Raw genomic sequence first — 18,432 nt, forward strand, 5'->3', positions numbered from 1 at the left:
CATATAAGAAAACATATTGTTTTCTCTTGTGTTTTAGAGTGTGTTGTTATTACCAAAAACAACAACGGGGCTAATTATAGGAATTCCTTCATAGTTGAATTTGAGTCAGATTGGTAACACTGTGTGGATTTGCTTATCATGTTTGCAACTGACACTTTCTATTATTTTACTGCCTCTCAGTAAGATGTGTACAAACCAAATCAGCAATGTAATTTACTGATATCCGTATCATATATCAATAAGTATTATCCATTGTGTTTCTCTGGTATGCAACAAAACCTAAAAGGATAACTTTATAGTCACTAAAACTTGCGAGTTAACTTGTGAGTTATTTATTCTCGTCAGCTGGTCATTATTGTTTATTATTGATAAAGGTATTGATACAAAGATGGGTACAATATCTGCAATTTCATGTTGTTGAAGAAAAATTGCTTCCTTTTTTCTATTGTATGAATCTCTTCAATGCACAATTTGTTTTAAAGACCCAACGTTCAAGTTTAAGTAAGTCAGACACTGTAAATTGAAAACAAAGCCCTGTGAATTCAGAGGCTTGCTCTTCACATTTTCAATAAACTAGAATAAAAGTATAAAAAGTCATATTGGGCATTGTTGGACGTAGTTGGTCTGATCCCTTGATCAACATTATGAGAACACTGTGTTGCTCTTGCTTTGTCTCCAAGGCTATTCAAGGAGTCTTATATTTTACTGCTACAGACAGGCATGTGACCCTCTGCGATGGCTTTTATTGAACAGGACTGCACTCTGAATCCTATGTTGCATTTCAATGATAAGAAACATTTTCTGATCTAAATGCTAATGCAGCATCCTGTAATCGGAGGAGTATACTCTCTTTACTTGTAAAACCCTGCCTGTCTCCTGTGTCCTACCATATATACCGCTGCCCTGATTGATGTGTTTGCAGGAATTAAGTTTAAATTGGGGCTTGGCTACAGGAGTGGCATTTGGGCATTTTGTCTTGGTCTGTATTTAATTCTATATATGTGTGTGTGTGTGTGTGTGTGTTTGGGCACCCTTTTGGCACCTCTGTGGACATTTTTTATCTTGTTCTTTTTTATCCCATGAAGTTCTCATTCTCATTTCTCGGAAGTTGCTTCCTTTCTCACAATGTATCAGAGCTTTTTCCTACTTGATATTATCACAAATCAGCAATTTCATGAAACAAGTGCATGAAACCACCAACTTGATACTCCCAGATATAGTCAGTGTTAAAAGTAGTTGACCTTTAGAAGAAGTCATTGATTCTTTCTAGATTTTATGCCATTATCAGTGAACCTCTTATGCCATCGCAATTTGATCTTCAGGGAGGCTTGATGTCACAAATTCCCAATTAACACAATTTCCAGACAACTTTATTGACTTCTTGGTTGCAAATCATCTGACAATGATGGAAGAATGGCATGACTGTCTGCCCAGCCCCTTTTCTGTGAGGGCAATGTTCAGATCATCATAAAAGGGCAAGAGAGAACTATAAATATCAAACCAGCTGGATGTCTTATTTTAATTTGATATGGGAGATGAGGCAAACATTAGAATTGATTTTAGGTCAAATATGTCAGGCGCATATGTCCTCATCTTCCTATTAGTTTAGCAGGAACTTTTCATGTTTGTGCTTCACAAAGTATATAGTCCACTTATATAGTCGTGTTTTCTGTGGTGTCTGTTTGCATCCACAGCAACAGGCTTGGCCTTGATAGGTTCTGAGGCCCACTGGCAGTGACATATTGTGTGGTAAGAAACTCTTTGTAGTTTTAATCCTCTCCTTATGCTCAGGCCTTGATCATGCATTTACACCCAGATCATGTGCTGTCACAAATCACTTGCTCCAAGTTTGCAGGTCTGACATGGTTTCAGATTGACTGATCAAAGGTATGCAGCTCTAATTCCTTGTGAAATATGAGCCATGGTAAAAGCTAATAATTGTCTAGCAGACATTTTTTATCTATGTTGCAACACAACTGTACCCCCTATTTTTCTATGATAAAGAGAAAATCATTGCTGAGTTTATTGTTGTTTTTGTTCTGTTTTGCTTTCATGTTTATTGATTTATTCCATGCCATCATGAGTAAAATAGCGTTGAAATTGTGACCGCTGTTTGCATGATTAATTTCCAGTGGGTATCTCAGAAATGTTCAATGGCATATTAAAGACCTTGTTGCAATACTTACATGGTTATATGACAGATGTGTTTTTGATTAGCCTACAATTTACTACAAATGAGGGCACATTTCAACTTCTCCTAGAGGCGTCTTGAAATATTTCAGAGCCTGTAAAGCGATTGAATCCAAGAAACTAATATTGAATAATAAAAAAAAACTTGATTTAATTTTTCCTGTAACAAACAAGCTCTTGAGTTCACAAATATTTTATATTTCAGCCAAAGTATTTCTGTACCATACTAGCTAAAACACAGAGTACCCACACCTGCAAACCTTCCAGGCAGTTGTATTCTCATATATTTATATATAAAAAGCAACCCCTTATCTCACTTTCCATGTGTGATTATCACAGCTTTGTTGAAGGCAACCATGGTCTTTGATGCAGTGACATTTTGCGGAAAATTAGTTTCATAGAGGCACGTGCCTGTATGTAATAATTTCACAATTTATAAATGTCACAATTATGCTTTGATTAATATACCAGTAACTAAAGCATTGAATAAAATATCAAAATAATGACTCTGAATAGTTAGAAGTAACCATAATGAATGCTAAAACAAAAAACAGACACTCATATAATGATACAAGGTATCAAATATATTCTCTTAAACAAAATCAGTTTTTGGTCTGTGATCTTTGCCTACAACCCACAGATAAAGTACAACAAGAACACAACTTATCAAAATCATAATTCCACTTATAACACAGAGTACTATTTAACAGTTAGGACTTTTATTTCTGAGAATCTCCTATTCATATTCTGTTCCAAGTCCATTCTGCTGTATACATTTACTGGACTTATTCTTAGTTTTAACTCTTTAAATTGTGCATTAATTGTGCTTGAATTCTAATATCTTTCAGTTGTTTGATTCTTTGCAATATACATTCATAAACATGCGTGGTGTGTTTACAGAGATAGTTTGCAATTATTGTAAAAGGGCAGAATGGACAATTGAATGAGTATATTTTAAAAGCTGTAGAGATGCACAAAACAAATAAGATATCGTGTTGAATTGTTGGAAAGTGAGGTTTCCTGTAATTTCCCAGAACCCATAGTAGGGGCTAGACTCCAGGACATCTCAGCAACTGCTGCCTCAGTACTGATCAATTGTTATTTCTTTAATCTTTCTGTAATGAGACAAAACCAAGAGAGTATCCTTTTAGCATTCCTCTGACATCTTTCAGCGTCAAATTTCATCACCGGGACACAGTTCTCTGCTTTCAAAGAATAGCTGAACTAAGACCTCTGACAAAATAAATTACAACAAATTGCAAGACAATATGCCAGCCACACATTAAAAAAAAATTGAGATTGGCATATTTACCACATCAAACTTATTTTTAATTACATATTTTAATAATCTGGCCTGAGGTCTTGAAGGCCACATGGTTTTCTGCCTTTTGGCCTTCATGTACTAAGATTTACCCATTTTGGCTTAGAAAGATGATGCCTTTAGCGGATACTGATTTTATACCCAACCCTGACACCTTCACCTGTCACCACTTAATCAGCAGATTGTAGAACCTTCCAGAAGGGGATTTTTTTGTCTTTCTTTGCCTCTGTCCCATCTCTTTTAGCATGTGTTGCTTGCTTTTCAATTCATGTCAATTCAATTCAGTTTTTATTTATATGACGCCAAATCACAACAAATGTCATCTCAGGGCACTTCAAAGATACAATCCAAATCAAGCCAATTAGAGTCCAATTCATTGCAATGCAATCATAATCCAATCAAATCCAGTTGATTAAATTCCAAATTAGGTACAGATTGCACCGAAACTCCACTTCAGTTCAATCTCCCATCCTGGGCATGCACAAGGCGACTGTGGAAAGAAAAAACAAATTCAGGATTTAGCTAGTGTGTCAGTGTTTGGTCATAGTGCTCTGACACACATGCACGTTAAGGGTTTGCATCCCATTACTTTTTGTGAAGCATTGTCCAAAGGATTTTCAAGTCCCAGTTAGTTCCCTCTGAGCTCTAATCTCTTCAGTCCTCTCTTAGTAACATGCATATGTTTAAAAAAAGCTGCCAGATTTACTCAGCGCCAGAAAGGATATTTCAGTGCATTCTCATCCTACTCACCGTCTCCATCTAAGCCCAGGCTGTCTGCTATTGACTGCTCTGCTGCTGTTCCACATATTTTTCATCTCTTTTCCATGCTAAAACTCCCCAGTGTCATAGCACAGACGTCAGTTTCTCCCAAGTCTCATTTTGCCCCCTTCTTTCTTACTTTACCCCATTTAACCTAAAGCTGCAGAGTCCTGCTATACTGAGAGGATGGACAGGTCTGGGATCTAAAGGGTTGGCTGTGATGCATTCTTTGGGCTACTTTAGGAGTCAGTAAAAAGCACACTGAGAGCCCTACTGAGCTCTGACGAATGTGTTAAACTCACAGAGAGAACAGCACTGATGTATCAAATTTGAGTTTGTTTTTATATGTGATCAAAGAGGCCAACAGGAAACTTTTAGCACTTCAAACAGTGAGCATCTCATGCCTACATTTCAACGTCATATTGATGATGAACACATCTTAATCATGCAATGTTGCTGCTGTGTTTTACAGATATCAGGTTCAGATCAGGATCAGCAGCCAATGTTTGGATAAAAACTTGAGGTTTTTGCCAAAATTGAAATGATATATTAAAATGCTGGTGTAAGTTTTCTACAATGCATGAGACTCCCACATCATGCATCATGTAATCTGTCACCAACACCAGCCGTTCTCAAAAACAACTTTTTTGAGATGAAACATAGCAGTGTGGGTAATTCTTTTTTCGTTTCTTTTGATTATATACACTGCATCTCTTCGGAGAAACTGAATCTTCTAAGGTAATCAGGCAACCTATTCGAAAATACGGTTACTGTTCTTGATGAAAATAAAATCCTAATACTGATACTGCTCCTATTTGTGCGGGGTACATGAAAAGGTGGAACATATCTGTCGGGACCTCTTAAGCTCACGACTGAATTTTTAATTCACTGGATCTCTACAAAAACAAAAAAGTAAAAAAATGACAGTTGTGCTTTTATATGTGTTTGTGTGGTTGAATATTTCCTGGCTGATACTTCCCAAAGGCTTTAACTCAGCCCTGCGAAGAAACACTCAAGTGTGCATAAACCCCAAGCTGAACTAGAACTTGAGAGCATTTTGTTTCTATATTCTCTTCACTATGCATAGCATTGTAGATTTGGACAGAGGCAGGCTAGTTATTCCTCATTTTCTTTGTGTTGGCTCCTGACTTGAATGAAAAGTCCTGTATTAAGCAAGTTTTCACATTCTGTAGCAATCTTAGAATTGACTCAGTGAGTTATATCATGTTAACAAGAACAGGTTCCTTTCGAACCAGAACTGCAGTTTCAAATCTGAATCCTATGAACTGCTGCACATAGGGTTATACTGTAGGTTGAATTTGGTTCACATTGTGGCCAATGGCTTTGCACAACATCACCATTTTACACGGAGCCTATAATGCCATTATATGCCAAGAATCTTCACTTTTATATGTAAACATCCCAGCTTTCACCAGACTAACATGCTTTGTTATGACATACGAATGTCCAAGACAAAAGCTCCACACAACCAGTTACAATAACCATAACCAAACATAAATGCTAATTAGCACAAACACTATATTGCCAAAAGTATTCACTCACCCATCCAAATAATTTAATTAGGTGTTCCAGTCACTTCCATGGCCATAGGTGTATAAATTCAAGCACCTAGGCATGCAGACTACTTCTACAAACATTTGTGAAAGAATGGGTCGCGCAGGAGCTCAGTGAATTCCAGCGTGGTAGCGTGATAGGATGCCACCTGTGCAACAAATCCAGTTATGAAATTTCCTCGTTACTAAATATTCCACAGTCAACTGTCAGTGGTGTTGTAACAAAGTGGGACTTATTGGGAACAACAGCAACTCAGCCATGAAGTGGTAGGCCATGTTAAATGACAAAGCGGGGTCAGAGGATGCTGAGGCACATTGGGCACAGAAGTCGCCAACTTTCCACAGAGTCGATCGCTACAGACCTCCAAACTTCATGTGGCCTTCAGATTAGCTCAAGAACAGTGCGTAAAGAGCTTCATGGAATGGGTTTCCATGGCCGAGCGGCTGCATCCAAACCATACATCACCAAGTGCAATGCAAAATGTCAGATGCAGTGGTGTAAAACACGCCGCCACTGGACTCCAGAGCAGTGGAGACGTGTTCTTTGAAGTGACGGATTAAACACTTCTCAATCTGGTATTCTGATGGACGAGTCTGGGTTTGGCGGTACTTATCCGACTGCATTGTGCCAAGTGTAAAGGGATTATGGTGTGCGGTTATTTTTCAGGACCTCGGCTTGGCCCCTTAGTTCCAGTGAAAGGAACTCTGAATACTTCAACATACCAAGAGTTTTTGGACAATTTAATGCTTTGTGGAAACAGTTTGGGGATGGCCCCTTCCTTTTCCAACGTCACTGCGCACCAATGCACAAAGCAAGGTCCATAAAGACATGAACGAGTTTGGTGTGGAAGAACTTAGCCTGCCCAGAGTCCTGACCTCAACCCGATGGAACACCTTTGGGATGAATTAGAGCAGAGACTGCGAGCCAGACCTTCTCGGCCAACATCAGTGTCTGACCTCACAAATGCACTAATGAAAGAATGGTGAAAAATTCACAAAAACACGCTCCTAAACCTTGTGGAAAGCTTCCTCACAGAGTTGAAGCTGTTATAGCTGCAAAGGGTGGGCTGATGCATATTAAATCCTATGGATTAAGAATGGGATGTGAATACTTTTAGAAATATAGTGTATATACACACAAAATGTTCATTGTGCACCAATTTTACAGTCATGCTATTCATAACAACAAAAATGTGCAAGCTTAGTACATTAAATTGCTAAACACACAGTAATTTAAACACAGTGTGCTTATTATACTTGCTACAATGACGAGGTGCTCTAATTCCATGACTGCCATGTAATCGCCCTCATGTGTCTGTTTTTACTGTGTAAGTAAGCAGATGCATGTGATTATTTTATTGCTGATTTACCAATTTGACTGTACACTAAGAATTCACTACCAGTTAGCCATCTATATTTGTGTTCACTGCCCCCAATTGATATCAGCCTTCTCTGACTTAAACTGTGTCATTAATACAACATTTCTTGACCCAGGATTATGTCATTTGCAGTTGGTGGTACTCTAAGAGTACACCATCAAAGCCTGAAGTTGCATCATCAGCCATAAATACGCTTACTAAAGGCAGTATTTTCCTTACCAATGATGAAACAAAAAATAACTGGCTCACCTGGTCTTTGTCAGTTGGTTATTCCTGGATTTACTTTTTAGACTACTGAGTTCAAGCTTTCCCTCCATCTGCCTCTAGGCAAGACCATCATCGGCACTCAGATCAGAGAAGAATATTACCACAGTCGAACAAGGCTGGTGCTAGTTCTGTTTTAAGAAGGCAGTTCTAGATTTAAAAAAATAACAAAAATTTTCAGTCAATGAGGGGCAACTATCCTATTTTTTTAGTTGCTATGGTTGGTGTGGTCAGTGCTGTGAGCATCAGCTGCACAGTTCAGACTCATACTTTGTAAAACTTTCTCTATCTTAAAGCATATGCCTTCTTTCCATGCTTCAGATGGTGCCATAATTCTCAAACCCTAGGTATAGTTGCTTCTTTTTCCCCCTACATGAATGAGCAAAATGCAGTCATTGACAACACAGATACTTTCATCTCAGTAAGACCAAACTTCTGCCTAGTAAATGATCACCAACAGATGCTTTAAGCAATTCTCTGAAACAGATGAATTGGGAGCATTGGAAATTAACTGTAATTTATTCAATTCAGTGTAAATGCAATGGAATAACTATTCTGGCTTGTGTGAAATTATAGGTGACAGTGTCATCAGTATTTTGATAGTCAAAACTTTTCATTTGAAATAGATCCTGCCAGCAATTTGCCATGCTAAATTCGATGCTTTCCTCATCTAGAGCGCAATTAGCTTCTCTCTTCATGTTTTGTGTTTGTTTTATTTCATTAGTCTCATTTCTGGCCTCTCAATTCCCCTGATGTAGATAAAATTGCTGAACATGTATAGTAAAAGGAAACACGGTGATAGGCTTAATAAAGACACAGGGAGTGGAGAGGAGGAGCTGAGGTCTTGCTGCAGCTGCTGCATTGGCTGTCTGCTCAGCAGTGGGGAGGAGCCGATAGAGGGAGAGAGAAAGGGAGACAGTTGGGGGAGGAGGGTGCTCAGTGCTCTTGTTGGGAGATAGGGAATGCCTGTTAGTTGCGTCTGCCGATAATAGCACTTCAGGCAGTGCACTGCTATTGGGGGAGCAGAGCACAGGCAGTGCGGAGGACTGAGTCGCTGAGTGCAGAATGGTACACTAGGGAAGACAGGTAGACTCAGAGCGAGACAGAGAGAGGCAGAGCTTGCGAAGAGAGCGCATCAGCACATGTAGAGAAGAGGAGGACGGAGACGGAGCAAGGAAGTGGGAAGAGGAGAGCAAGGAGGGGGGAAAGTTATCCGGTCAGCAAGAGAACGTGGAGACTCACAGGGGTCCTAGTCCCTCTGGAGCAGCCAGGCACATCAATAAGAAGCGCAGGAAGAGAGTGATATTACAGAGGGGTGCTGTAACTTCTTCTTAGAAAGACAGTCCTGTTATAAGGCAAGAGTACTGCTCATAACAGGACCCTCCTACACAGCATATGTAAGGATTATCACAGCAAGGCAGCAGCACTAAGCAGAGGACAATTAAATGTTCCAGAGGTGCCGGTGCAGCTCTGTTCAACTCACTTCTACACAGGAGACTTTCCTAAGTGGATGTAGTTCTGTAGCTGGTGTGGCTTTTTTTCTTTATTGTTTAAAAGTCTGAAGCGGTGGAGACTTGGAGGGCAAGTTGTTCTGTCCTGTCATCTCTGAGACTATGTTAGACTGTGCGTCAGGGAGCCCCTCATCAGCAGCTGCAGCCCTAGAGCATGGAGAAGTCCAGTAGTGAGGAGTCAGCCATTCACCGTAGTCCCTCTGTAGATAGCCGTGACTCAGATTTTCCTCAAGCCTCCACGTCTGGCCACCCATTCAGCGGCCGCGGCTTCACTGCCGGCGCCTTCTACGGCTCCACGGGGCCACGCAAAAACGCACAGCAGGGACAAGCTGGAGCAGCAGCTGACGCCAGCGCAGGCGACAAGACCAACAACAAGTACAGCTCACCTAAAGGCAGCAAATACGTAGTCTTTTACCTGGATCTATCCTTTGTGTTCCTTTTAGAATTCAAGAAGTGCAACATGGCGAGAGGCTGCCTCTGCTGCTTGAAGTATATGATGTTCATCTTCAATCTCATATTTTGGGTAAGTGGCTCATTATTTTTGTATTTCGCACAGAATACTGGCTCACATCGATCCCTCTGATGTTAATGTTTTATGGCTTCCAAGACCATGCTGACAAAGTGAACCTGCCATGAGTGATTTCTCACAGTTCCAAATGTGAAGGCTCAGTGTCTTGTGTGTTTTTAAAATGTTAATCAGGATACATTACTGTATGACAAAGTGATGGCTGTCAAGGCAATCATGCGTTTCTAATTACATCAGGGTGCTTGTTCCTCTCTGTGTAAGTTGCTATTCCTGGATCCTATGACAGAGTCAGTGGCATTGCACCAGCTCTCCTTTTGTATTGTGTGGAGTCGTGGGAGGGTTCATTAGGGTCACTCATTCAGGTGATGATTTATAGGTAACATGCAGCTGAAATGCTGCTTATGGTATGTAAGTAGTGTTTTAGGAGATATCTGCTGGGATGGGTCAGTCACAGTTCAAAGTATTTGGATATGTATGCTTTATGATTGACTCTTTAACAAATCCTCTTTGTTCTTGGATCAAGTTATGACCGTGGTAGAGTAATTGGCCACAATAGAATTATGAAATAGTTATAATCACAGCCTAAAAATAGAATCAACTTGTAAAAGTAATAGGTGTCATCATGCCAAATGTACTTACTAATAGATGTAACTAAGGGAAACCTCCTTAGCACGTGGCAGCCTCTGCTGTGTATAACTATACATGGTCATTTACTGTAAAAGTGGGCATCCCTTGAATGTTTACAGAATGGATTATAAGGCTTATGGGTTATGGGGGTAAGTCTTTTGTGTGGATTCAGTGAAGCGTGAAGCACAGAAACATCCCAACATGAGGGACTCCATCAACCCAGGCCCACTTTATCTCAGGGGTAGGAGCCTTGTTATAGGGGGTACAGTGGTGGCATTAGCTTGAGCCCTGTTATGAGAAGGAAGTAATATAAAACACACACATACATATGCATGAAACCTAAATCTATCTCACTGACCGTCCCATATTTGAAAACAGACAGCTGTGCAAGTGGTCATCCTCATGACTGAAGCTGTGGACCTATCTGATGCTTGAGGGCAATGTCTTCATTTCAGTCTCATATCATGCCCCAGTCCAGAGAGACAGAGGGAAGAGTAATTGACAAAGACATGCAGTAAGCTGCATGTTCAGAGGCTCTTTATTGTCCCTCAAATGAGGCCAATGTTTGTTTAAGGGAATGAGAAGGTCAGAAAAAACCTTAACTCATAAGGAATTTATAATTGCAGATATTGACTTTTATATTCATTTCAGTTAGAACATTTCAAGCAAGTGCTTTGGTCTTGACAATTTTGTTTGAATGGAAATTTAAAGCGGTTATATGATTGATCAGCTATTGTTCACTAATATGTCATGCCTGTCTTCCCTTACTGAAGGCTTTTATTCATAGCAATGCAGTGAGCTATTGCTATAGCGTAATCATTGGTAAATAAGGTATCTAAACATTTTTTAAAAAGCTAATGTTAAATATTTAAATGATGAACTGAATTACGTTGAGGATTTAAGTAAAATACGATACTGGAAATGTTGCTCCTACTCATTTAGCATCATGTTTGCCACAATTTATAGCCCATTTGGGACACCGATTAAAATAAATTTGATGAGGAACAGATTCTTCCTATATAATCCATTCTTGTTGATGATGAAATCTCCACACAACTTGAAATTGACTTTGCTGATTTCTGGTTTGTACTAAAGACCATGCACACATTTTACTTTATGACTGAACATTTCCTTTTATATATTTTCTTGGAGCAGTGATGTAAAGGTTATAAGATGAAGCTGTACTAGAATCTACACTAACATAGAGACATCATAAGTTGCTTTTAAATTATATTGACTTATGATGGATCAGAAGCTTCCTGAGTACGCATGAGTCAGTTTTTACAAGAGGTTATAAAGTCATTAATATACCCTTGTTTCTTAAGAGCCAGGCACAGGGGATTTGTGGGAAGGCTTTTACTTCCTCAGTTCTTTCCAGGTTCAGTTTGTGCTTAACCCTTTTCAGTTGCAAAACCTCACTGTTAATAACTGGCTACTGCACACTACTAATAAGGAGGTGGAAAAGAAGCTTTGGATTTCAAGGCTGGCGGCTTCTGATGTACTTGGTGCAGGTTGTGGGCCATCATGGAAGTGCTTTATAACTGCCCTGAGAGGATGCAGAGGCTCTCCCTTTGGTGTGTGTCTGTGTAGAAAAGCATACAGAACTTTAAGTGGATCTTTAACGAGTATACCTGATACCCTGCTTTGCAATGATTGACTTTTTATTGTGATAATCTCCACATAATGACTTCCCTCCATGCATATTCTCTTCTATTTCCGATTGATATTCTTATTTTCCTTTTAGCACTAGGTCATTTTTAATGACAGTTTAACCAGTTCCCCATGTAATGGCTCTGTTTATCTGCACCTAACAGCTTATAACTCACGGAAGGCTCTGGATTGGAGCAGCACATCCATTTAAAGAATAGGGGGGTTTACTCATCAGTTAGAGATCAGCACTGGTTGTCTGAAAACTCTGGGACTGAGGGTGGAGGGTGAGAGATATGTTGTATCTTGACACTCCTGGGACTGTGCTGTTCTACCGCTGACACTCCAGGAATCACAGGGTTACCGAAGCTGGTGGTGACGTTTGCCTCTTAACTTTTGAGATCCCATCTCAAGACTGAAGGACTGGTGTGCTGCAGTAACCAGACACCAGGTACAGCAGGGGCTCTTCTTTCTGACTCTGCGCACATGCACAAGCACAAGCACACTTGCTGTGCATACGCACAGATATCAGCCATCCTTGGAAGTATGTTCACCACTCACACATCATCTGGGCTTACACTTGTAACTTGAAGCACAAGGTAAACAGAGTTAGGCCCTCCAGGCATCTCCATACATGCGCTCATCCTTAACCCCCCCCTAGCAGTTGTTCATGACCATCTGGCTTCTCTTTCTTATAAGGGATTAGAATCATCTGAGCTGCAGGGGGGAGTTTCGGGCAGATTATTGCAAGTATTGGGTTGTGCGGTTAAGGATTGAGAGCACAGCTCCTTAGGACAGCTATATGCTAAAGCCAACATCATCAAAGCAAATGCCCTTTTGTGGTGTGACAAAGATTGTGATTAAGTTGGGAAGAGGATCCGTTGTGTTCTCGGTTGTACCAGCCTGATAGGGTGATTGATGTTAAGCGCTGTTGGTGTCAGCCTTCATTATCTTATTCCCTAATGCACGTTCAGCACTAAACTCAACTTAACTTAACGAATATTTCAATATTCAATTTTTTGTCCGTTGCCACATTTACTTATTTTGTCTGTTGTCAATGAAGACTTTTGAAAAGTGAGATGACTTTAGAAAGGGTCTTAAAACACCTCACAAGTACTTTTGCCAAGTCACAAACAAGATCACAAACAAGATCAGCTTATGTGTAAGGGATTGGCTGTTTCCTTGCTTAATGGGTGAATCCTAGCTGGGCCATTATCATGCCGTGTCTACAGTCTCATTTAATATTCATATTTTTTTAATGGGAATTTGTCAGTCCAACAGCCTTGTCCCACATAAAAAAGAGGAATAGTATCAAAGCTGCTCCTTTTAGAGGAGAGAATACCAAATGTGTTTAGCATTCATGAATTCCTGTGCTTACTTTAGGGATTGCTGCAGGATTTATAAACCATTTGGTTCAAGACACCAGAAGATTAGGTTCCCTATCGATTCAATCTCTGAATTTGACATTTAGGGTTTCAAATGTGCCCCACCCTTTGATGCTACAAAGAGCTATTGACAGCCCCAAACTGGTTTGTAGGAAGTGTATGCATGTGTGTGAGCATCTGTCTTTGGTTTTGTGGAACTCCACAAAAAAATTCCACACAAGTTCTCCTTTTCCCTCCAACTTAAACGAAAACCCCCTGTGGTTTTTGGTCTAAGGTGCTGAAGCAATTTGCCTTTTTTTGTTCTCTGTGTCGACACATGAAAAGCTCAGTCACCTTTAATGGCTCACGAGGGGCAGGTGTAGTTACAAACTACTCTTTTTATTTTTTTGTTAACAAAAAGCACAGCTGAACTCCATCAGTTACTGCCAGTTGAAACAAGAATTGGTGACATAAATGAGTCTTGAGTGCACTCTCCATGACGATGAAACAAGAAACATATTCTGTCACATACATTTAATCATCCATCCATCCATCTGGCTGGAGCTTATCCTAGCTGCCATTGTGTGAAAGATTGGGTACACCCTGGATGGGTTTCCAGTCCATCACAGGGCCACGCAGAGACAAATATGCATGCTCAAACTCAATCATAGTGTCAATTTCGATGTTTTTTGGACAGTGGGAGGAAGCTGTAGCGCCCAGAGAGAACCTACACATACACAGGGAGAACGTAAACTCCAGCCAGGATTTGAACCAGGAGCCCTCTTGCTGTGAGGCGGCAGTCCTAACCACCACAACACCATGTTGCCCATACATTTCATCAGTTTGAATCAATCAATTCACTGTTAGAGGCTGGCTCTTAACTGAGTTTGAAATGGAAGAACACAGCGTCAGTCTTGTCTGCTTCCCAAGACGGCAAGATAGCAGTTAATTGAATCAATCTAATGTGTTCATCACCGTTGGTCAGTGGAACCAGTCACAAGCTTTATGTCTTCAGAATAATGCAGGTTAAGTATTAATTCTATAACATACTTGTATTTCACCAAATGTCACCAGAGACCCGAAATTTTAATTTGTAGTTTCAATTTATAGTGAAAGGAAATCACTATATTTATATGCATTTTAATAAGGAACTATTGAGTGTTCCCTATCAGTCATCGAGCCCAGATACAGATTGGCTGACCTGCTTAGTAAATATCTCCATATGCCTCCCTTTGTCCAGTGGATCATTTGGGAGATCTTTCTAATTCACATGTCTCTCTCCGTCTGCTTCGATTTCTTGGCTGTATTGTGGAGTGCCTCTGAGCTCATTAGTCCGTGTTGCAGATCAGTTGGGATATGAAGCTTGTGTTTCACCTAAGGTCGTCGAAGTAACAGAGTAGGAGAATTGGAGAGGCATTTTACACTTAGATGCAGTTGGAAGGTGATGCTTCTGGAGGGGAATTAAGATCCTTAACCCACCTCTGATCCCTGTTTGAATGGGGATTGACTTGAGACCTGATGAGTAGGTTTTTTAAAGGGTCGGGACACTAGGTCATATAAATAATTTTTTTTCGAATTAGAATGTGAACTTTTACATTTACCACTCTGTCAACACAAAGAAAGTGGGCTTAAAGTCTTAGTTTGTCAGTGGTGTGGCAGAAGTATTCTGAGGCCATATTTTAGTAAAAATATATAATATACTATACGCATGTTCCTTTACAAGTGAAAATGCTATTAAATAGCAAATATTGATAAACTGAATTGCCGAACAATACAAACTGGCTCCATTTGATGAGGAAGATTAGTTACTCTACTCTGAGCCCCACCCTGATGACCGAGCTCCTCACCCTATCCCTAAGGTTGAGCCAGATACCCTTTGGAGGAAGCTCCTTTTAGCTGTTTGTATTTGTTCTCCTTGCAGTCACAACCCACAGCTCATGACCAAATTTGTAGGTTAGAATATAGTTGACTGGTTACTCCACAGCTTTGCCTTTAGGCTCAGCTCTCTCTTGACCATGACAGATGGGTACAACATACGCATGACTAAAAAAATAAGTAAAAGGTACAACATACATGAGCATATCTGAGATTCAGCTTTTTGGGGCAATTGTATGCTTCAAACTAGTTTCAACCACTAGCTTCAATTGGTGTTACCTGAGTGGTACTAACTTGAAGTGACATGTGAACATTTTGTCCAACTGACAAAACAGGAGCTTCAAGGAACTGCATCACAACCGTTGCCACATTTTTCCTTTTCCTTTTCTTATTCACTCTGCACGGTCCCTTTCTTTCAATGGAGAATGTGCTTATAGCTCATAGAGATTCTTGTATACCCTTTTAACTTTCAACATGAAAGCCTCCTGAGTGCCCAATGAGAAAGACACAAAACATCCAAAATGCTATAATGATGGTAGTTCAATATAATATTCCATCAACATCAACAATACAGTACCTCAACCCAAAACTACATCATATTTACTTTGCTCAAGCATTTGCAACAGGGACCTTGCTTTTCTAAATACAGGTCAGAGGAGTTCATGGTAGAACAAGAGGAAATGATTAGTTCAGTAAACACAAGAATCTTCTGCGATGACTATCCGCCAAGTCGTGCACCTCAGGCAATAGCGAAGGCAGCATCCAGCTTATGTAGTCAATAATGTGTTTATGCTACTGAACTGTAACAGAGAATATATCAATATAGATCATGTATGTGGGTTAGTGATCATAAAGGTCTTTTAGAGTGTTTTGTATCTGAAAACAGCCCAAATAAGGTCTCTGTTCATTGTACATGCTATTGGAGAAAATTTGTCAACAAAAACGACCTCATCCCTGCAGCCCCACAGCTGAGAATAATTTCATATTTCATTGTAAAATTCAATTTGACGGAAATACACTGGTATTACTGGGAAAACAAAATGTAGTTGTCTGACTAAAGCCCTGTTTGCAAATGTGTGCAATGAGTAGTTTTTTTTCAGACCTTTTACCATTTCACCTTTTATATTAAGGACTTGCAGAGACTCAGCACAGCAGCAATACAATAACACAAACACATTAACTCTTTCGGTGCCATTGACGTCTATAGACGTCAATTGCGTTTTTTAACGGAGCGGGCTGGGGGACAATCTAGCGGAGTTTGTCACTAAATTTTAGGCTTGTAACACTAAACAGAGAATATACTGGCAAAATTACCCGCAAGGTGCCACTTTGCACAAAAAAAAAGAAGCTCGTTTTCTCAGTTTTTTTGGTCAAACAGCTGTTTTTGGTGAAACCAACCTATGTTCTACTGTCTATTACTAAAGGACTGAAAATGGTAGAAACAAACTTTTTTTTCCTGATGAAAGAAGAGAGTCTACTCTTTCGTTTGGTAATTTCGGTGTACATAGTCATAAGACACACTTTTCTGTGGGTCTTGGAAAATCAGTCAAAACACTGTAAAACACTTGGCAGTATGGGTCTCTCTGAACTGAAAATGGCTGGCAGCCAATAAGTTAAGCTCGGTGATTTGAGCACAAGCTTTTGCTGCTGTAGTGTCTGTCTGATACAGATATCTTTTAATGTACATTATACCTTCAGATTACTTTTGTTATCCTTTTCCAGTAATGCAGAAAAAATTATCTTTGTGTTTTATAGTATGGCTCACAGTACAATTTTTGTGTTGTATTTGATCTTTGTGTAGCATCATATTTGCAATTAGGCAAGCGATGTTTCACATGAACAATGTTTTTAGCCCTTTTTTATCCTTATATTGCAGGAGTGGTTGTAAACTTATGAAGTATTTATTGTAAACTCCCCTTTCCTCTTCAGGAAGACCAATTAATGCACTTCTGCATCTAAGCAGTTTATCAATGTAAAATAAAAACAGCTTGCTCGGTGAACTACTCAGCATTTTTCCAGCAGCTTTAGGCAAATTACAGTGAAATCAGTATGTGTCTCTCCTTTAACGCTTTTGAAGAGGATTGGAATATTATTTTGTTGGTCTTCTGAGAGCGAATGAAATTTCTTTAAGATCACCCCTCGCAGGTTTTCTTACAATAAAAGGAGATGGGTGTATATGAACTTATTGCAAATTCTGACTTAAATTGTGTTTGTTATTATATTTTTGATACACAATATTTGATTTACTGATGAAGCAGTCATGTGGAAAAGTAATTTTCTTGAAAAGACTTCAAGTCTGATTAAGCTGCAGTTAAGTCCATCAGAATACAATCTTTAGGGTTCTGGTTCGATCTCCTAAATTATCCAGAAATTCTAAGCTGTAGACTGAGGTCAATGGCTGATTTCAAGACCAATTTCCCCAGGGCAGTCCCAGAGCTGAACTGTTTCTTTTCCCACCATATATCCACTCAGACAAACAGACATAGCACCCTGGAGAGCTTGTTTCCAGTCAGCTACCTCCTTCCCATCTCTAAATTATAGTTAAATACCCAGGACACACTGGGCAACTGCACCACAAAAGATTGTAAGAGAAAATATGAACAGATTGACTTTGAATGTGTATATTTTAGATGTGTCATCTTGAATTTGGGTCATGGACTCAGACATCCACTGCCCGAATGGTAATGAGCCCAGGACAAAGCTACAGTGGGGCTCCTGCAAGCTACACTATATTGTTAGTGATGAGAAATGAGTGTCAGATTCATGCCTTTAAACATCACAGCATATATTGATTTATTTAGTGGAAGCATCACAGATTACTGGTGCGTTGTAACTCAGTCATAAAATCAGCATATTATAGCTTTCTAGTTGGAAATGCATCAAACTAGCAAACGATCATGAGTGTGCAACATGTTTTCGATGTTTTTTTTGTTTTTTTAATGGTGCAGTTTTGTCTAGCAGGTACAGTATTGTGTAAAATCAAATGATTAGCAAATTTGACTGTTGTGATTTGAAATAGATGCAGCGTGTTTTTGTTTTCAGAGTCAAACCCCACTCTTCATCAGAGCAGGTTATTGCAGTGCTCTCGTTATGTCTGATCCAGTTTGAGCTTGAGTCTTATTTGATGTGTATAAGGTGTGCTCACAACAGGCTATGATATTCTCCCTGAAGAAGGAAATGCAGTACGTAGTCAAGATCCCTCACTGCTACACTACTAAGATGACTGACTGACTGTGTAAACCTAATAGGGATTATTACCATTAACCCTGCATGTAGATTCATCCTCTTCCTTATCAAGGCTGAATGTTGGACTGTCCCCTTGAATTTCGCTGACTCTTATCACACAACCAAATCAATTGGTTCCACTTATTCATTTTACATCAATATCCAATTAC

The 18,432-nt window shown here is 39.6% G+C and overlaps 1 protein-coding gene across 2 annotated transcripts in view; it reads left to right on the plus strand.

The window, feature by feature from the left end:
• tspan9a (tetraspanin 9a) overlaps positions 1-18,432 on the plus strand; it is a 193,261-nt gene that overhangs the window by 105,419 nt on the left and 69,410 nt on the right. Inside the window, exon 3 of one of the 2 annotated variants that reach the window (XM_075469396.1) lies at positions 9,442-9,521. In XM_075469396.1, coding sequence (XP_075325511.1) covers positions 9,459-9,521 — 63 coding nt within the window. In that variant the 5' untranslated portion in view covers positions 9,442-9,458. Of the gene's footprint in view, positions 1-8,437; positions 9,522-18,432 lie in introns of those variants that run through there. The other variant, XM_075469395.1, reaches the window with a different exon arrangement.

The sequence above is a fragment of the Odontesthes bonariensis genome, chromosome 7 (assembly GCF_027942865.1).
Source record: "Odontesthes bonariensis isolate fOdoBon6 chromosome 7, fOdoBon6.hap1, whole genome shotgun sequence".
NCBI lineage: Eukaryota > Metazoa > Chordata > Actinopteri > Atheriniformes > Atherinopsidae > Odontesthes > Odontesthes bonariensis.